The following is a 22,078-nucleotide window of genomic DNA, read 5'->3' as shown; positions in this document are numbered from 1 at the left end:
TAGTTCAAGAAGCACATGTTCATACACCATAAGACTGAGAGAAAGAACCACAAAATACATAGATAGGTTTGTCCCCAGGTCAGGGTTTGAAGTGTCATCAAGAAATTAAAGAGAGGGAACAAGCAGAACAAGGACAGCATAAAGCAAATGTAGAAATAGCAGCTTGTTTAGTGAGCACGAGCCTTCCTGCACTCCAGGACAGAGGAGCCATGGGAAAAATAAAGGCTCCATTGTACTGTTTGTTTAGGAGTGGAAGAATTCAGATTGCACAGGCATCCCTCGCTCAGGCACCTCCAAACTTCCAGCCCCTCAGCTCTGCAGGGCTGGTATCCTCTTCTTACCAGGTTTTGTGAGGGGATCTCTCTCTGGATGTGCAGTGTGGACTGTCAGTGAGCAGAACATACACAGCACAAGCGAGAGAACAAGCTGCTGTCTCTCATGTGCAATCCCAAAGACATCTGCTGCCTTTTTAACACATTCATATATAATGACCCCGGGGAGCCAGCTCTGCAGTCAGGACAGACTGACATTCTGTGTCTGTTTTGCTAATTGCTGCTGCCTAGTGAATATGCTTTTGTCCCTCTATCCAAACCTTCCCATTAGAGGACCGAGAAATTAAGGTCCTGCAGCAGTGCCTCAGAGTCCTGTTCATATTCTCCTTGAGCCAAATCAAGGCAAAACTGGGCAAAGACATTTTCACATTTCAGTTCAGGTACCTGTGGCTCTCTCCTGCAAAGGATTGGTTTTAAAAATCATTAACTCTCCTATCACGACGCATGTTATAAAATTGAAATATAAAATTTGTTATAAAACAAATACCTTGTTTGGTATGTGAGTTATTGTAAGATACGTTTTTATAACAAAGAAGTAATGGCAAATGACATCATTATTTTCTCCCCTGTATTTCTCCCCAGAGCTTCAGCTCTGTCTTTTCCTTGGTTTGACTCCTTATTGGAGCAGTCTGTTAAAGAAATTTTGCCAAACCTCATGCTGATCCTATTCCATTTAAATCTCATGGACCATAGCAGCAGCACAGTGACTTCCCTCCTTATGCACAGTTTTTCTCTGTCATCTTAGGAGAGGGATGGATTTCACTGCTCTAAGCTATGCCTTTTAGCAAAGCTGACTCCATAGAAAGAAAAATCGAGGCTAGAAATACCATAGAAGCTTTGTAACTCCAATTTTGTGCTCTAAATTGGGATCAAATATATTTGGGCCATCCCTGGCAGAGATCTTACTTTTTAACTGCACAAAGTCTGACTGGGACTCACAGGCTCCCTGAGAGACCTAATGCAGTAATTAAGTTACTTATAATTGAAAAGTATTCCTAATATCTGATCTGTATATCTCCTATTAAAGATTAAACCAATGTCCTGTCCTATCCCTCACTGGAACACAGGAAAGTTGATCCTGATCCTCTTTTCAGTACTTCAAATGAATTTGGAGAGTGTTACATTGTCCCTTCTCAATTTTCCTTTTCTCTAACCTGGATTAATCCATTTCCTTCAACTTTTGCTCCCAAAACAGTTTCTAGAGAAAACTTCTTCTGGGTTTTCTCTAGTTTGCCTGTGTCTTTCTTGCATGTTCACACAACAACCCAAGCTCACCTAAGGCCGGACAGAGACACCAATCCCATCCAAATCTCAGTTCACACCTGATATATGAGAAACTAGTTTCAGCTTTCTTAGGCAACATTTGGGAAAAAGAGAAAGGCACTTGGATACATTGTTGAAGGGAGAGAAGTAAAATCCTGATGTATTTTGCTAAGTGCACTTCGCTGGAAGCAACATGATGGGTGGAAGATGTAGATGAAAGGCTATGTCACAGCTCCAGTACCAAAGAGGTTGGAAAGTAGAGGATATATTGGAAGCCCAGTGGAACTGCTGACAAAGCAGCCAGGGCTTTCCAGTTAAACTGAACCAAGAGGTGAAAACAGTCCCCTGACGGAACGATTAACATAGAGTCTGGAGGAATAGCTGGGTCTAACCAGAAAAGGTATATATATATATATATATATGTATATTTGGGGGTTAATGAGAGAAGGAAGAAAGGATTCCCTTTGGGAATATACAAGGGGTCTGTTGGCATCTGCTTAAAGCAAGACATTTCTTCGTTCTTCATTCATTCATTCAATTCTCATTCGTTCGTTCCTTCAAATGACTGTACAGTAAATAAAGGGGAAGAAAACAGCGTTTAACAAGTTCCTGTGGATTAGCTGCCTCACTTTTTGAATATCCTTGGAGCTGAAGAGCTCTGGCTGCCTAGGGGAAACTGAGCTTTTCACAGTGAGGCCATGACACATCGAGGCAGGAGGCAAATTCCCTCTGGCAGAAGGGACTGATTCAGTCAGTGAACTCAGACCACTGCAACTGGGAGCTGGCACTCTCTGTGCTGTTGTACTTCTGTGCACGGCCTTTTGTCCTGATGCTTTTTTACAAAATATTTTGTTTGTGTGTTCTCTGTTACTCTAAAGTAATCCATGTTATTTTGGAATGGGACCTGACCACTTACATAGTTTGCTGCCAGGACTGCTGCAACAAGACAGCCAAAGAATTTATCACAGTTCATATAAACCTGAATTAAGCCTCAGCTGCCTCTGTAGGCAATGCATGCAACCACTGTCCACATGGAACTCCACTGCATTCTCATTTTTGCTGCTGATAAATAATGTACCATTTTCCATATGCTTTAGTGGGGGAATAGAATAATGAGGATGAGAAATGGAAGAAAGTAACATCCTTTTCTTTAACTGCAGTGTGTTTGTAATGAGGAGGGTTCATAATTCTTTCACTGAAGCAGCATGGAGATTTACCTCTGAATCTGCACTGATATCAGTGCCCAGATATGTCACAATGGCCTTAGAGACTTAGAGGGTGCAGAAACCTGCTTAGAGAAGAACTGCAGAGAACAGAAACTAACAACACAAAACCAAGGAAACTAAAGGTTCTAATATGACAATATATCTGATATCACCATAGCAGAGTGAAAGACAGCAAAGATAGAAAGTATGAATGGGTAGGAGAGCAAACACATAGCAAAAAAAAATATATATTTGAAGTAAAACTATTTTTAAACAGTTTCACAAATTAAATGGGTGAGAATTCTGTGGGGAAAAAAAAAGTCAGATAATCTTTTATTAATCAGGCTTCAGTAAGCATTCCTTGCCTTTTTAATGTGATAACTTCAAAATCCACCTAAATGTAAATATTGATTATTAAATGATGTGTAAATCCTCTTAAATTATTACAAATTCAAGACAACAATACAAAACTGTATTCTTTTTTCTCTCTGTCCTGAGTAAACAAATCTTCCATCTTCCAATGCTGAAGGAGTTCAGTCTTTTTCATTGTTATTAAACAGGACGGGCTGCCATTTCTTCCTGTATTGAAATTACAGGAAAGTACAAAAGACCCTTGTCTGGATGGATTAAAGAAACCTGATTTGTCCTTCATTACTGGCCTTAACTCCAGGAACTGGCTATTGTTCAGCATTCCTGGTTATTTTAATCTCCCTCTTAAAAGCTCTGCTGACTGTGTTCATTAAACCTCATCAGATGAGTCACCATTCTGTTCCTGTAAGTCACTCCATCAGTTAAAATCAGGAACACAATAGTTGCCATTTCACATTAGACTATATGCTCATGCAATAAAGTCTTGTTCTGGTGGTAATTAATACCTGGTGCTTATGGAGAAGGTTTAAATGCTGTCACAACTCGTGCATGAGCTGACGGCCAGATCAATGAATGTTACTTTGGGATTTTTTAAATCAACAACATAATTTCCACCATGCCTTCAATGTACCCACACAACTTTACCAGGCATTTGGGATTATAAAAGCTTTTTGGATTATAGCAAGCCTGAGTTTAAGAACAACCTACACTGGCATACTGAAGAAAAACTTTATGAATGTAAAATCCCCTTACAGAGAAATACCTTTTTTTTAAAATTACAGTGTCTTGGCATGTGCCAACCAATTTCACACTGTCCTTTTAAGTAGCTAAAGAACCAACCAAGAGACCCTAAAAAATCAAACTGCTTCCTGGGGAAAATCCTTCTGATTACTGTCAAGAGAATTTTATATCCAATAATCCAGTGTCTACTGATGGTCAGCTGTTGTGTGGTGTTCCCATGGAATATGTTGTATGTTAGCATGAGGGGGAAAATTAATTTCTCTTTTATATCACCTGTGTTAATGCTGTGGGTCACTTGAATTCAAGATATGAAGCTCTCCTGGAATCCTGGCGTCCTTATTTTTGTGCTTTGGCCATTTTAGTGAAAGGCCATATCTGGTTCTCTTTTGGAACAGAACAGGCAAGCAGATGACATACTAGATACTCGTCGTGACTCTAGGAACTTTCCATGACTCTAAAAACTATCAGTCACTATAATTACTACAATGTGCAGCCCAACCTTCAATCACCAGGCTCTGCAGCTCTCCAGGTGAGCCACACCACCAGTCCAGGGGCTACTGAAGGAGGAGGGAGGCTTTTCAAGTGGTGCAAGCTGCGGCAGCAAATTCCCATTTTTCCTTCTCTTTTATTAGTTAGTGACTGTCTCAGGATCACATCAATAAACCCATCACCAGTTCTCCAGTTGCAAGATCACTGGTCTTCTTTTAATAACTATTAGAAGAAGCCACTTCTGACCTGTACAATAATTACCACTAGCTTTGCACAGAAGGTTATTTTAAATCAGTCTGTATCTATAGGGGACATTTGGGAGCACTGTGGGCCTTGATTTCCTGCCTGCCTGGTGGAAACTTCTTCTAAAATATTGTTGGGGAAGGAGGCTGTGAGATTGTGTGTGGTACAACCTCAAGCCACAACTGCACTTAACCAACCAGAGAATTCCTTTCCAACACTTATTAAGTGCCCCCTGTAGCACCAGATTCTTGTTTTCAAAAGAATACCAGGGTTTCCTATGCAAACACACACAGTATGTGCCTTTCCCTCGAGCACAGTCAATATTCAGACACCAAGAAACAATCACTCACCATCTTGATGGTTACCTGAATCGGCTGGAGACTTGCTGCGGCGCATGGGCGCTGGGCTCTTCGCCGAGCTCTTCTGAGGGGTGGGAGAGGACTTACTGCCCGTGGCAGCTGCAGGGCTCCCCTTCATCACCCGGCACTCTGGTGGAACACACAGCAACCGTGGTTATGTCCCTGTGCCCATGGACAGAGGGTATGAAACACCCCTGGGCAGCTCAGTGCTTTGTCTCCGAAAAGCAAATACCGAGGGCAAGGGGAAAAGCTGACATCAGCAGATTTTCTCTAGAGCAGAAAGGAGACCTTTCAAGGGGAGGGAAAAGAGGACAGCTCAGCTCCTCTAGAGGAGGTGCTGAGACAGCGTAGGTGCCAGGCTGGGTCTAGCAGGGCCTGTCTCCAAACCTATGTCCTAGCAAACATTTTCTGCCCTTCCCCTTGCCATGGTTCTCACTGACTAGTGAGCACAATGAGTCAACACTGAGTGATGAATCAGGCCAAAAAATCCAGTTAATTTGTTGCAACCCTTCCGTGAAGATTTAGTAGGAGGAGTGATGACTGCAATTTATGCAGGTGCAGAAAGCCAGGAAACAGCTCATGGCATGGTGTAAAGTCTCCAAGTGGCAGACTGGACATCTGCCCCAGGAGACTTTCACCCAGCCTGAATCAGCCTCTTCTGTCTCAACAAGTTGGAGCTTTTCAGATGCAGAAAGGAAAGAAGACAAAATGGTTCTACAAAATACATCCTCTGTCCTGGCCAGTCATCCCTTTCAGAAAGGTTTGTATAAACAAGCCCAGCAGATTTATGCACTTGAAGACATGAGCAGATGAGAACCCCGACTGTGTTTTCTTGAAAAATAAATACGCCAGGAAGAGGGATAAATGTAAACATGATCTACAGGGTCCTGCAGAAAGGAACTGAAATGCTAACAAACCCCTGTGTGTCCCAGGATTTCAGGCATGCCAGATCTTCAAAAGCAGGGTTTATTTACATTGAAAGCTAACAGAAAAAGAACTTTCCACCCCTCAAGTTATTAACTTAACCCAGTTAAGAAGAAGACAATAAAAAGGGAATTTCCTTTTTGTCAAATGCTAACGGGTCTCACCTCATCTCCTACAACAGCTTGTCCTCACCAAGATGTAAAAAGTGCATTTTTTACAGATGTGAATTACATGTTCCTCATACAGACAGTTTCTAATAGAAAAGTTCAGCTCAGCTCTGCACTGAGGACCCTCTTGACTGGATTCTCCAGTGGGAATCAACTAAGGCAGCACATACCAGATAAATAACTGGTCAACTGAAAACAAGCTGTCTGACCTAAATGTATGTGTTATTTAATTATATATCATTACATCTATGAAATGTAGTTGCCTTAAATTTTTCCCCAGGCTTTCCTCATTCTCAGACACTCGAGAGTCCGTCTCTTCTCCTTCCGGATGGTTTGCAAGAGATTTTGCTCTCGGGTCATGCAGTACAAGAATATGAGGAGAGGATGCCTTGTGCTCCAGGGATACTGCATGGCAATAATTAAACCTACAATGAGTTTATTTTCTCCCCTGATAAATGATTTTGGAAATTGTAAACCGGGGATGGAAAAATTTGTGTGCGTGTGTTGTTTTGTTTTTTTCCCAAAGGTACTTGACTTCTCACATATGATGTCATAGAAAGGCTTGTAGAGGTCCAGCACTAATATAGCCCAAATTTTTTATACATGAAGAGCAGTACTGATGCTGGGGGATGGGGAGATGCATGGAAGGTAGACTATCTCTCCTTGATCCTAAAGAATACAGTGTTTCATGAGACAATCTGAAACAGCCAGCCACTGTGTTAACCAGCTGAGACAAAACAGGAGGAAAAATCCTCTTCAGTCACTGCAGAAGTTATATTTTTCAAGGCTCTTGGATACTGACAAAAAACATTGCACCATTTGCATCTTGGAGCACAACTCACTTGCCTGGCCATAGGCACCAAATCTGTCAAACCTATATCACATGGGTATCCCAGAAACCAAGGGGGACTCAAAAGATGTCAGGTAGCTGTGTTCAGTCACCTGAATTACTCACTAAAAAAATATACATAAAAAGTAAAAATGCTTCATATTACGTCCTTCTGAGAGATTCCATTTTTTTTTTTTTCCCAGGGGAGTAATTCCTTGAAAAGAAAACCAGCTTTGCATTTTCTAGCACAAAAAGGCTGACTCTGAGGAATTCCTCCAGCTCAGCCCTTGGCAAGTGTCAGTACACCAAAAGCAACCACAGAGCATTTGCACATCTGGAAAAAAGGCTCTGAAGGTGGAGACCTGACTGTGCTGAAGTTGCTGTAAACAGGCCTCCAAACATCACCAGGGTGTGACATTTCCATGGGCTGGTCTTGAAACCAGTGGGTACAAATTGGACAGAGCAATGTCATCTGGAGGGTGCTCAGCAGCAGGGATTAGAGGGTGGAATCTGTGGTGGGCAGTCAAGAGGAAAAAGATGACATAATCCTCTCTTATGCTATTTCTCATTTTGTTTCCTGATGTCCTGCCAGAGCGGACATAATAACCAGCGACCCTGGTGCGTGTCATCCAAACAGGCAAGAAAAAGTTCCCCATGACAGAGGAGATTTTAGTAAGTGACAGTCATCTGCAAAACCTCAGGATTTGCAGTTCTCCTTGCAGCATCTGACTCGTAACAAGGAAGGATGATGGATGCATAATGGGAAAAAACTGCTGGCTAACAGTTCCTCATCTGCTTCCTGGGAGGTGCAGGGCACCTCTGCTCCCCTCAGAATTCCTCTGGGAGCTGCAGGTACTTGGTGCCTTCCCAACAGCAGGCCTAGCTTATTTATGTGAGAGAAATCCAAGATGGAAAAGTGAGTAGTAACCAGGAGTGTAGGCAGAGAGCTGGGCTTCCCATCAAGTCATTCTGCTAGGATTGCATCCAAACTGTTTTACAGCGTGGAACTCCCACTGGAGCTGACTCAACTGCTGAGTGTTAAAAAAAATATGAAGCTCAGGTTACAGATTGCTTCCCCAGCCTGACACAGGCTTTATTCTCTGCCTACAAAGTCTCAGCTGAACCTTGGAAAACTTTCTCTTAATTACCCAAGACCATCAAAATGGGTTCATCTGGAGTACACAGGTCAGAAGCACCAGCGTTAAACAAAATCAGGCTTGCAAAGGAATCATAAAAAAGTAATGTTTGAAGATTAGAGGCTGCTTGACTTTCTGGCATACAGCTAAAGTTCTCTTTGGTCCTCAATACCAAGTCAGATTGTAGCAGATTGGACAGCATGGGACTCGTGCTCCTTATACAGGATACCTAGAGCTCTGGGAAACGAACCTAAATGCTTGGAGGACACATTTTAGAGTTTAGATGGCCAAAATAACATTAATTTCCTCTTACTGCACTCACTAGCACCTGCAGGTAGCATGTGCTCTTGGTGGATAGAGTTGCCAGGTGGGGTGGGTGGTAAGTCCTACAGGCAAGCTCTGTATATTCTGTGAAATTAAAGATTTCATGGCTTAATTGATCATAGAGACTCACATTATTACACACCTCTGCTTGCACTCGTAACAGGGACAAATAATGGTGCTGTCACAGTTGTGTCCCCCTCCAAAAGGGAATTACTGCCCTGCTTTTTGAATCGTCAGAAGAAAGCAGTGGAAGTGTGATTATTTTTTTTAACTGTTGCTTTTTTAATTAATTTTTTTAATATTTACTTGTCTACATAAGGAGGTTTAGTTCTCAGGAAAAATATATCTCTCTGACTGTAACTGGAGAAAATCAAAAGGATACACTTGCAGTAAATGTCAAATGGAGCAGGAGTTAATTTATTCTGACTTGGGCTACCTCAGCCAGTATTTGCCTGATTATAATATCTGCTGACTGGATAAGTATCACAAAAGGATGTTAAATTCCATGTACTGGGTCTTAAAAATCAGAATAGAAGCATGCAGCATTATTATCTGATACAAGCAACTGAATGGAAATCAAATAAAACCACAGCGTGCATTTGATGTTACCGCTTTCATCCAGAGAAAAGTCATCCTGTGCATAGCGGAATTTTTCTGGACCACAGGCGATAAACACATCATCATCCCCAAAGAAATCATGGAGACAGGTCACCTACAGAGAGAGCAAAGTCATTCATTTTATTTTTAATTGGCAACATTCTGACGTGGCTCAGTTTTAATTTAAACAGAACGGCGCTGCCTCTCTGCTCTTCCCCCCGCCCCATGCTGATTTGGTCCTACTCTCCATAAGGCTGGTGCCCAGCTGGGCAAGTCAAGTGTAACAGTGTAATTAAAAAAAAAAGAGAGAAAAAAACTCCAACAACTATCTTGCACATTCTATGGGGAGTGGCATTTCCCATCCATTCAGGAGCTGACAGAATACACTGATCACCCTAATGAATGACACAGCTACTTCTAAAATAAGAAGCAAGAGGTTCCCTCCCTGCCACATCCACAGGCAAGGCTATGACACCACTGCCCATGCTGGTATCTTAGTACCAACAGACCCTGAAAACTCAAAGAACCACTAAGAAGGCAAAAAGCTACTGGGCACAGCACAGGTGCACAGATGTGACTCCTCTTAAGCCATCCTGATGATAAATTTTAAAGTCAAAAGGTTTATCTGTGCTATTGATGGAGAGACCCATAGTTTGACTAGACATCTTTCCCACACAACCACAATATAAATGCATGGATTTACTCCAGATGTTGTGCCATCTTCTCCCTGCTTTGGCCACCCAGACATAGGATGCTAAAGCACATCCCTGACTGCAGAGCTGCTCATCCCACAGAAGGCCGAGGTGTAGGGAAGGTGGTTATTGGGTGGGAAAGGCACAAGGAACCAGGGAGGGGAGGCTGCAGCAGCTCCAAGTGTGGGAGCTTTGCCCTTGAACAGCTCAGTGGGAAAAGGAAAAGCAGTAGCTTTCAGCCACCTAAAACTACAACTCCTCTCTGGGGACACCACAGGAGCAGGATGTAGAAAACTCTTTGAGGTAAACAGAAGACACAGTCACACCAGCCAGGGGCTCTGAATGCCTTGCTCTCTTTTTTTGCCATCCTAAATACAAGGAAATTATATCTTGCAGTACCTGAAGCTCCAGACTGTGGCTTGCCTTGCAGCATCAAATAGAAGCAAAGCACGAGATGTGGGAGCTTCAGATCCACTGATTTAATCAGAGAGCTCATATCTGGGAGTTCAGGAATCTGAAAATGCAGGCAGGTTGTGGGAAGCATTCCAGCAGGAGAAAAGTGCAAGATGCCATCATGCTGGGAGCTAATCCCCACATTCAGCTGGCAGAGATCTGCAGTTCTCTCTACTGCTCTACAGGTGATGGACTCGTTTTAGCAATATTTAATGATATCCTGACATCCCAGCCATACACTGACCAAGTATCGTGTCAGGAGGAGCAAAAATGTTCATCTGCAAACACACCAGAGTGGAACATCTCCAGCATCAGCCAGCCTGGTACAACACCCCAGCCACACATCTGAACACCTGGCAGAGCCTAAGGTGTTTTTCTTTAAGTGCCATTTCTTCAGGAAATCATTTCAAAGGACCACAAGATTGGCACTGACATTTATAATGGAGGTATGAGGGTGAGAGCTGATGCTGATGTCCAGTGTTTTGCCATGTCTGGGGGCTCTACGGGGGTGGATGCACTGCAAGGGACTGGAGAGAGCACTGGAGATAACTGGGGAAACTTACTGCAGGCAGAGCTCAATTTCCATATCTACTGATCTCTTCGAGCTGGACTGTGAAAAGTTAATTTCAAGCTCTAATAAATCAACTATAAAGAAAGCTTTTGGCTATCTTAATAAGGCTCAGTATTTCACACTGGTTAATGTAATGTATAATTAAAGCACTGCCTACGAGTGCCAGCACTGGTTACAATGCCAAATATTAGTGAAAAGCTTGCTTTTCACATCGCCATGATTTTCAAAATGGAGCAAGCTGAAATCTGCTATGGCTTTGATCAAAGTCAGAATTTTCTTTGCTAACTTCAGTGAATTCCTATTTCTGTTTGCCTCAAATTAGATTGGAAATAGTTAATAATAAATCTATAGAGAATTCTCCCAAAGAAAAGATGACATTTTAAACCAGCACTTGGTGTTACAGTCCTCCCTCCGAGGATGCACTAATTCATTTGCAAATAATTGGGTTTGGCTCAATACACAAGTTCCCATCAGAATGCTAAGCACTGTAGTTACGCCACAGAAAAGACTCGTGGGTTCCTAAGCTCACCCTTCATCCAGGAACCACTGCTCAGTTAAACAGAGAGCAAAACTGAATCACAACACAAGGATTCAAAAATTTTCCAACCTTTTACATGAAATCAGAAAGTACCCACAGGTACTTTGCTTTTTTTTTGTGTCCAGGTTATAAGTTGAAGTGTGTATTTTGTCTTTGCCTCCCCACAACCACCACAAGCAATAAGAAAGTCCAGGCCATCACAAAAACCTTCAGATCAAGGCTCCAGACATAATGGAAAACTCCCAACATGCACAAGGACAGAAAACTGATTGCATATCAAGCAGGGATACTTGCAATTAATTTTGCTGCTGTTCTTTCAGGTGTGTTTTATAGTCACCAACAGCTGGTTAGATGAGCACTGGAGGCTGGTAATGAGTTAGATAATCTCCTTGTTGAGCTCCTAATACTCAGGAAACAATAACTTCTGTATTTACTTTATTTGTTCCCCTTTTCTTCCCTGCTGTAACTTCCACTATTAAGAACTCACCACAACATAGTAGAAAAGACAGCCAAAACCCAACTCCACTTTCCTTAAATAGTGCAAAACATTGCAAAATTCAGAAATAACTGCACGTATCGTGCTGTGTTGCATATGTTCACCACGTGTGTGGTATTTTCTTTTTACCTTTTGTTTACTAAATCCCAATCCTTGATCATTGTTGTATGCCCCTGAAACACATCCCATGTGGATTGGTGTCCATAGGAAGTTGCTGGAGTAAACTTTCTTTGTGAAAACATGTGACTTAACTGCTGGATCTGACAGCAGCAGAGCCAGACCCTCTAAGGGATGCACAGGAAACGAAAACCACCAGGAGAAGGGCCTAGATGAGTTCAGTCCCTGAAGGTCATAGAGTCAAGAACTGGGACCATGGGCTGCTCTGCTGGGATAACAGGTTTGAGACCTTATTAGCCAGTATGGAATATTTAAGGGTTGTTCCTGTCGAGCAAGGCCAAATCTCTACCTGCATTGATTTTTGTAGAGGTTTTAAGTGACTCCTGAATGACATTATAGGTCTTCTCTCCATTCATCAGAAGTCTTTTTTCTCATGTTTTCTGTTTATTATTCATAAATAAATAAAAATAGTACAAGTCTCCCCCCAGGCAGTGTGGACTTTTTGAAAGTCTATATTCTGCTTTAGCTTACTCTAATCTACTATTCTAATTATATCAAATAATTCACCTGGAACACCATGAAAACCCTGAAAGAAAGTTCACATCAATAACAGATTTACCCCAGATGATGACCTGAAAATCATTGTTTTAAAGTGCTGCATTTTACTTTTAGCTATAAATTTATTAAAGCACAAGACAAAACCTGATAGTAGCCAGCTAGTGCAAGGACCAGTTCTATTACCTGAAAATGATGAATTTTCTGGTGACTGTTATCATGCACCCTTAGCAACAACACCAGAAATCAGCAAAATAGGAAGATTTTTTTCTTTTTCCATTTTCAAGTCCACAGGCTTTTTTTTTTATTTATAACAAAAAATAAACTTGTGTATAACACTACAGTGGACAAAATAAATAGCATTGATTTTCGAGCAGGCCTTTGTTTAAAGGAGGGTAATATTTAATTTGAAACTCAGGATTCAAAGGACAATATTGATTTAGAAAGGATCATCCTACATGAAATGTTTGCACTCCAATTCCTGTAGCTTAAGCAATACCGATGAAGGAAATTATTTCTTCACATTCCAGTTGATGAGGCACAAATTTATTTCTTACTAAGTCATTATTTCTAATAGAGTTGATGATAACATTTTTCTTTGTGTGAAGGTTTGATCTTTTTACTAAACTTTATAATATATATCACAGAATAAATAGAAGTTGGTAGAGATTAACAGAGATTTGAGGGAGTACAAAACTCTTTGCAATTCCTTAGGTTTTCATTAAGCGTGGTTTCTTTCCTTGTTAAATGAAATCCTTCTTTGCTTATATTAAAAAAACCTTCCCTGAGAGGACAATATAGCTCAGATTTCCAAGAGGGGATTTCTGCAGTGACAGTCCATTAGTGTCTGCTGCAACAATTTTAATTGCAGAAAGGAAAGTACAGCCTTGTGAGAGCTGCTGAGCCGCCTTCTTCATTTTAATACAGCACTTGTAGAACTAAGCATTTTTCAGGATTTTGACAAAATGGAGTTCGCCTCACACATGTCTCTGGATGTCAGCTCACAGTGTGCTGAAGTATCTGTGATATTCTGAGTTCACCTGGAAGAGGAGCAGTAACACACAGGATCTACACCAGCACAGCTTTGAGTAACTGGCTGTTTCTACCATCCTCCAGGAGGCAGCAGCCCCATTTAAAAACTGTAATTTGTTAATAAATAAAATGATTTAAAATAATTACAAATAAAAAACCTGAAGACTTAAGCCTCAGTCTAAATCACCCACCAGTGCAGAACCTCCTGTGCTTTGAATGTGTGTTTGGATTACCAGCTCCTTTTGTTCCCTTTCACCACCTGCAGAAGGGCATCCCCAGGAGGGTGAAGAGAACTGCCTTCTTCACCTTTCAGACAAATGTCTTTATCAGTTCAGAAAATATATCCTGCTTTTAGCTCTCTCCCTTAGTCCTAATGACTTTGGGAACTGTTCTCTCTGCAATATCTCCCCTCTTTAAAGAATTTAGACAGCACAACTGGAAGTGATACCGACAGCATTATAGTCCCTAAGTTTCAGCAAATGTAATGGTTATGGTCAAAGAAAACAGATATCCATTTCCATCATACAGATATCCTTTAAATCATCATACTTCTTCAGCTTGTAGGCTTTTAGAGGTCAGAACAGCAGAAAAACTCTCTTCAGAGGTAGCTTTGAAAAAGACCACAGAAGACAGTTTATATGCCATACACATATAAAGCCTGCAGGAACAGGAGTGAATTAAGACATACTCTTATTTTTTTTCTAAGTTGCTTTGATAAATACTTTAAAATTGAACACATCTGTTAGCTAAAGACAATTAATGTATCTTAGATGCCTGCTCCTGTCCTTTCTCTCTCAGCACAAGGTGCCAGATGAAGTTGAGGAAGTCAGGCCAGCAGCTGGATGGATACCAAGGGTTAAAAGAGCTGAGAATGTATCTAAAATCTGTTTAAACTCTGTTTTAACTCAAACCAGAAATCTGATGGACTTATTTATACTCCAACACCTGTACTCCAAGCCACATTGGCAGTGGTATGTTTATTTCAGGTCTGAGGAGCCAAAATCCTAAAGCACAAAGGCAACTGTGCTTTATGATGTATCAGCTGGGTGTTTGCAATCAATAGAGCACTGTACAGAAACAAAACACACACAGACCTGTCCATGGGAAGATTCAGCAAGGTCACACATCAGAGTGAATATGGGAATTAATGAACATGGGGACTAAGCTCTTCACCGCACATCCGGAAAGAAAAATATTTCAGAAGACAGAAGGGTTGAGGGGATATGATGAAAAATAAATATGTTGATATTGGAATGCACAGCACTTAATACATTTTTCTTTTTAACAGTCTGAAGACTGCAAGCCCAAAGCAGAGACTGAATTGATTTACATTATATTAGATTCTGGTTTCCTGGACTTAAAAATAAGAGATGTTTGGATTCAATTATTTCTTTAAAGTATGCACACAACCACTCAATAGATTCCACATTCGCATTCACAGAAAGAGAATTACTTATCCGCCCTCACGAAAAAATACTGCTTAAAGTTGATAAGTAATAGGAAGATGAGCACGAAAAGCCCAGATGTCAACATTCCAAAATGGATCCGGAGCATTCCTGCATGCCCAGCCTGTGCCACACAGGGATGTGCAACTGCACTTTGGGAGCCCTTCTCTGAGCTACCCAGCAATAAGGGTGTTCTGTCACCTGCTCTTCCATCTCTGCTCCTCTGGCTCACCAGACACCCAAGTGGGAAACCTGGCCAGACCATGGTTGTGCTGTCCTCTCACTTCTGTGTCTGCAGGGAACCATAGGGAAAGGTGGGAAAACCATTTGGGTTTCAGGGCCCATAATCTCACCTCTCAGTAAAAATATGCAGAGAGATTTCCATTCCTCACAACATTATTCAGAGACCTCAACTTTTTTTTGTGTTCACAGAGAACGTTAAAGCCTACTATTGAACATTTAAGGGAACATTTAGAGAACATTTAAGCCTACCTACACAGTTTGATTGAAACAATCAACCTCCACTATCCTGTTGAGATTTTTTTCTTCCTTCTTCACCTTCAGAAGAGCAAGTCAGGATGATCAAGAGTTTTCTTAAATGCAAGAGAGTATTTTTACACCTTTTTGTTGATGAAAAATGCAGATCCTCTTAATTAGGCTGAAAACCAAAGCAGGTTGATCATAAGTGTTTTATGCCAATTTGGACTATTTTTGGTTATAATGTTACTCAATCTGAGTAGGGACACCAGCTCCTGAACAATATGCATTATTTCTAGAATAAGCATTTCTGATACTTATTTAAGTGGAACAAGAAATATTTATGTCTGTGTGTTCCCAGCAGCTTGTAAGGCTTCATGCACAAAGAAATGCTGCTCTCAAGGGACAGCAGCACAATGGTGCCTGTTTATTTAAGTATTGGAAACAGGTAAGTTTGAAACAGAAGAGAACAAAAAGCAAGAGGGAGGAAGGTCAATAGCCAAGCTACCCAGTAGGAATGTTAAAGCTGAATTTTAATATATCTGATGAATTAGTGGTGCTTCCAAACTGTGTGAAATGCAATTAGCCTCTGGAAGAAAGGTTAGTTTGTTATCCCCATTCCCTATACATATGGAGGGAGTATGAAACAGATATTCAGGCTGCTGATTCTTTTTGTCCAGAAGAAAGGCTCGCTCTTGCATTCATGAGGGTATTAGGCTGAGGATAAATGTGCTGTGCAGTTTGGAGGCATAAATCGCCCCAGAACAGGTAGCACTTAACTGAATCCTAATCATCCCTCCTCGTCACTCTTGAGAGGAAACAGTAGTTCTGGACTACCAAAGAGCATCAGAGACTTTGGAAGTAGCATGACTACTATATGGCCAAGGTCAAGCAACACTACTTGAAACAGGAGTCGTGAAAGTAAAGACACAGGGAGCCTGTCAACCTACTCAAGGTGAGGCTGAAGAGTCAATGGGCTGGAATTTCCAGTTAATGGGATTTCCAGCAACAAGTTTCTAAGACCTGTAGCTGTTGCTGATCCTGTTGTGCATATCTTCATGAAAGAGAAAGGCTGTTGTTCAGCTTTGTGAGATTCTACTCTTAACAAAGGACTGACAGTACACCCTGATTAAAACATAAACACAACACATTGCACCAGGACTGAGTGGTTTGGTGTGTGCCCGCAAGCAACATTCTCTGTCTTCAGGGAGCACAGAAAGAACATCACCATTACCTGGCCAACAAGTACAGGAGGCTGAAAAGTTACACCAAGCACATGATGCTTGTAAGTGAGCTCTGAGGGGCTGGAGGAGGCCAATAGCCACATCCTGACTTTGTCTCACAGCTGGTCCCTGCTTCCCCCAAAGGAAACCTTATCTCTGCACCCTACACCATGGCATCTACCCAGTGCATCAGTAGGTCAGAGCCAGTGGCCCCTCAGCCACTCCTCTGCCTGCTGACTTTCAGCTGGAAAAGATAGTAGGGAAGGGAGGAAGCAAAACTGTGATAACTGTTCCCATCCCCACACTCAATGTATATTGTCTTCTTGAAACTCTAAGACAACATCTCTGCTTTCCTTACCCGCTAGAACAGTGCCCTGGGAGAGATTTTCCCTTCTCAGCATCTTGTAAGTGTTCCTGGCTCCAGCTCCTTCTTTTATCAGCCAGCATTACATAAAAATACTTCCTCCAGTTAATTATTTCATGGTCCAATGCATCAAGAACTTAATTCTCAGCCCAAGTATTTCAGAGGACACTACACTGGCCAGCTACCAGAGAAGGATCCCTTTGCACTTTCACCCACCTGGATACAGTTATGGACTTCAACCGAGTACAGCGGTGGCCAAAGATGAACCCTCACTCAGGGACAAAACTGAGTTACTCCTGCATTTCCATTTTCCAGGGATAAGTTCACTGTCTTGCAACCCACCTATTCTGCCTTACTCCTGCCCAGCGTGTAGTCCTGGAAGCAGAGGGCAAAATGACTGCACGGTGCTTTCCAGCAGAACAAAGTTCTGGCAAAATGAAGATTACACAGTTGTATGAAACAGCAGGATTTGCTCCTACAGCCTCTGTGATGTGGTGTAAAGAGACACAAGAGAGGAAATTCTGTCTTCGATAGTGACCCAGAATGACAAGGGAAATTACATAAAATATGAACAGGTTTAGTTTCCCTGTGACACGTGGATGTGTTTTACTCACTGAGGCAGCCTCCCTCTAAGAAATGTCCTGGATGTCCTGCTGACATCAGTAACATCCTTCCAAAATAAGTGCTAGGGAAAAATCTGTGTCAGACTTATTATTAGTGCATCAGGAGTGCTTGAGGACACTTCAGTTCAACTCAGACGTCACCACTGGCTTTGAAGGCAGCATGTTTTGAACTGACTTTGTCTCTCCCAGCATGGCAGCACACTGACACATTTCATTGTGGATAACCTTGTCTTCCTTGGTGTTTGTAGTACACAGCATATGTTAATTAGGACTAAGACACAAAACAAATTTAAATCTCACTTCAAAAGCCACAGTGGCCTGCCCTTGTTTGTCCTACATAATCTTCTTTCCAAGAGTGGGAAATGAAAAATCAAAAAAGCAAGAAGCCAAAACACAATAAACCAAGAAAGTAACAGCAAAAATGCTTTCCCTCTCCCTTATTTGATAATTAGCAACTGTGTTTAAACTAAACTCCTCTGTCCCATCCTGGTCTCCCCAGGCCAGGAAAGACACTGGGGTGTGGGCTGCAGACCCTGATCCTTCAGGTGAGGGGCTGGGGCACACGAGGGCAGGTTGAGGGAAATCCCACTGGTCATAAGGGTGGGGAGGCCCTGGCACAGGTTGCCCAGAGAAGCCGTGGCTGCCCCATCCCTGGAAGTGTCCAAGGCCAGGTTGGACAGGGCTTGGAGCAGCCTGGGCTAGTGGAAGGTGTCCCTGCCCATGGCAGGGGATGGAACTGGATGGGCTTTAAGGTCCCTCCAACCCAAACATTTCTGGGATTCTATGGCAATTCATTAGCAGAGTTTTTTTCCTGGGGAAGATACACTCTAACTCTGTTGTAATGAAAAACCTTTTCTGACCAGACAAGACTATTCTGACAACTCAGCTTATGCTTATTTGTATCTCAGCCTGCACTGGTTTTATTCAGTGTCAAGGTCTCCAACTACACAGCCTTTCAAACATCTCTGCTACTTTCATCATGTCTAAGGATACTTCTCGGATGTGTCAGTGAGCTCATATTTCGTACAGGTGCCCCTCTCGTTTGCACAACATCTGCAAAATCCTACACGCTTCCTCACTGAAGGAGATGTTGAAGAGTTGACATTTTTACTTCGTGCTATCAACCTTAATGGAAAAAAGACACAAGCATAAAGTATTCAACCTCCAAGTAATCCTTCCTAATACACATCTCCAAACCTGGAGAGGGACAAACTGTCCTGTCCTCTGACAGTGTAACCTCACACGCAGCCTATGGATCCAAGTCAGCCTCACTCTTGAATTACACGAGAAGGTGCAACCAGTTCTGTATCTAATTAACACTGGATTTGCATTTCATCTTGCTCACAGCATCAGTGCTGTTGCTCAATTCCTTAAATATTCTGTAAAGGCTCCTAGAGGCATTTTGACTCGTTAAATTTCAGTCTTTGCCAGGATCTTTATTACACTGTTCATTCTGGATATTAATGGGAATTAAAAATGGTGGCCTTTAAAAATTAAATTGTAACAGAAGCTACATTAAATCTAAAGGAAAGTAACAATTGCCATCAAGCTGTTCTTTCAGGGACCTAAAATTTCTTCCTTAATTATAATTCTGAACCTGTTCTTTGTGCTTTGTGAGATTTCCTGAATTTACAGCAAATGCACATCCTCTCCCTATCAAAAGAGTTTTGTTTTCACCCTAATTTCTGTTAATCTTTGAATAAACCTATTTTTTTTTCCTAATTAGCAGGTCTTTTCAATTCAGCTGACAGCAAACAGAGTAATGACAAATTCAGCATTATGTCCTGAGTTAAACCACATTAGGGTAGAAATTAACAATGTTAAGCAGGCTGGGAGATAAAAATACTTTGTACAGCACATGCAGAAAGGCTGGTGAAATGGATGTCCCAAAGCCTTCCACGTGAAAATGCCTTTTTTTTTTTTTTCCTTTTTTTTGAAATGTATTTCATCCTTTCCATGTCTACAGGACCAATGACAGGTTCTGGCTTAGTATGCAGTAATGTTAATGGAATAACTGATGCAGGAATAGTAAAACAGATGATGTGTAAAATGGCAGGCAGCATAATTGTCTAGAGTGAGTTCAAGTATTTTTGCAGTGAAAAATTGTCCTGTTTTATAATCCTATCACGTCTCCTTGCTGCTGTGTAGCAAGTAAATTTCATTTAGAGATGATCCCAAGATGCAGTTGATTTACTAGTGGGATTCCGAAAGGCAGGAGGTTAAAACCTTCTTACCCCAACTAAACAGCACCTGGGAGAGGCATTATAGGGTTCACACTGGTTTGGGGAGTAACCATTCAAATTGCATCATTACAATAAACATGGAGCACATCAGGGGGAATCTGTGCCGCTGAGCAGTGGCAGAAGAATACCTGATTAGAGGAAAAAAATATTACTTTTTAATATTTTACCTTTCTTTTTGAAATACAAAATGTCACGTGAAGGAAGAAGGGGGAATGCAAAGAAGCCGAGTTTTAAAAATTAGGATGCAATTAATTTCTGCTTCTGTGAAACATGCAAGAACCGTTACATTTGCATGGCATTTCTCGTCAAATCAGTTGTAGACTACTGAAGCAATTAGAAACTAATTGCTGTGAGATTGCCCCAGGAGATATATGATAGAAACAGGAGGTGGCCAGAGGCTTACAAGTAGAGCTCTATCTGTTTCTTTCCCAATCTCTAAGAAACAGCAAATGCCACTCCCGGAATGGTGGAGATGTGACTGTGTGAGCTCACAGATCAGCCTGCTGCAGATGGTTGCACACACTGACATTCCCTTTGTGCAGTCTCCAGGATAATTGGGTACTGCTTTGCTTATTTGAACCACAGAAATAATGCATCTGGATCTTTTCCTCTTTTCTCTCTTTCTGCATGAATTCATCAACTCTTCACCTATCCCTTACTCTCTATCTCTTTCCCAGCCCTCAGCCCTAGAGACTGACTGTCATTTCCATGATAAATGGATCCTTTCTGCTGGTGTGAAGGACACAAGTCTGGCATCTCCCATGCAGGGCTTCTCTTTGCTGCCACGGACATGGACAGGAACTGGGCTTAGCTGTTCATTCTCAGTGGCACTGTGGTGTGAGGCAATAATAAGCACAGGCAGCACCTTGCAGTGGTCTTCACCTTTCCAGGGGTAGATATTGTAGATTCTTTCCTCCCCTGACCCTTCCTGCTCATCCTCACCTCTGTAGAAAAAGAAGTATTTCTTATTCCTTGCAGATTTTGAGTCAACTTCCGATCTCACTTATGCACAACCCTGGGTCAAAGCATTCTGAGTACTCTTTGTGACTGCGGAGCTCAGTAACTTTGCAACTACAGCTAAAACAAAAGGATGTTAAATAACCCCTGTTTGGTTCAAAAAAGCTGATACCATAATATCCATTAAAAAATGTAGGTGTTTTATTTGGTTGATTTCTTGCTGTGGCTTTTTTTTTGTTTGCTTTGAGGGTTTTTTTTTAATTTTGTTGTGGATGCTCAGACAGAAACAAGGTTTGCTATCTGTTCATGGTGGAAATGCTGCTCATACATATGTAGACATATGTAGACAAACTCATATGTAGACATTGCACAAAGACTGATCATACAGTTACAAAAAGAAATGTAAACAAAAGGGCCAAATCTGTATTGACACACAAGCCTCTTGATGCAAATCTACTGAAGCCAGAATAATTACAAGAAGCATCAATCGGACTTTACTCCTTGATTATACTGACAGCACTTCTAAAATTTTGTATTTTTAGTTTTCCCCCCTCAAATGTTTTATAGCTTCCCTTTGCTGCCTTCCCCTTTCATCTGAGACTCAGATCATTTCTGACAGGTAATCCAGCAGTATCAGCCTCTCTGGTGGCAATCTCTCTGCCCACAGTGGTGTGCTTTCAATTTGCTCCAGCACTCTCATAAACATCCAGCACAGGCTGAACTTTTTTAAGAAGCATTGAATCTCTGCAATTCCACTCAGGTTCAAGTACTGCTGGAACATTGCATTTCTGAAGCACGGGATAGCAGGAATAAGTGGAGAGAGGTAACTGTAACAAAACCAGTATTTTCATTGGTGTCTCTGAAGAAATACTGTTCAGTCCGTAATATCTATTTCCATCAGGAATGTGGTGCTAGAGTTCACTAAAATGTCACTGTACTAAACCAGCTGCCCTTTTTCTTTCTCGTTTTCCCCTCTGCACCGAGGCAGTAAAACATCAGTAACCAAATAAGGCAACACACGAGCATCCTTCAAAAAGAGCTTAGAAATCATGTCCTGTCAATTAGCATGCTGGTGCAGTCCATTCTTGGAACATCAAATCAGCCATGATACTTGCACACTACAGCGATTTAACAAGCATTTTGCTTTGCTGTCTTGAACTCAAACATGCTGAAGTAATTTTAAAAACTTGACACTGCTCTTCCCTTCTAGCCCAGGTTAAATATTTTGTTTCTTTCCTTGAGAAAATACATAATCCACAACTATTGTCTTGTTTCAGTTCCAAGGCAGCCTTCTTGGATAAAAGAAGAAAACTG

At 41.6% G+C, this 22,078-nt stretch overlaps 1 protein-coding gene across 5 annotated transcripts in view; it reads right to left on the bottom strand.

Moving 5' to 3' along the window:
* The window catches only part of DCX (doublecortin), a 94,528-nt gene that overhangs the window by 18,094 nt on the left and 54,356 nt on the right, over positions 1–22,078 (bottom strand). For 3 of the 5 annotated variants that reach the window (XM_064670401.1, XM_064670403.1, XM_064670400.1), the window contains exons 4-5: positions 8,991–9,093; positions 4,993–5,130 (exon numbers count right to left, since the gene is read on the bottom strand). In XM_064670401.1, the coding sequence (XP_064526471.1) occupies positions 4,993–5,130; positions 8,991–9,093 (241 nt within the window). The remainder of the gene's footprint in view (positions 1–4,992; positions 5,131–8,990; positions 9,094–22,078) is intronic. The other 2 variants (XM_064670404.1, XM_064670402.1) reach the window with 1 other exon arrangement.

This window comes from Pseudopipra pipra, chromosome 13 (assembly GCF_036250125.1).
Source record: "Pseudopipra pipra isolate bDixPip1 chromosome 13, bDixPip1.hap1, whole genome shotgun sequence".
Lineage (NCBI taxonomy): Eukaryota > Metazoa > Chordata > Aves > Passeriformes > Pipridae > Pseudopipra > Pseudopipra pipra.
Note: the sequence above shows the minus strand (reverse complement) of the source record. Positions and strands in the feature narration are given on the sequence as shown.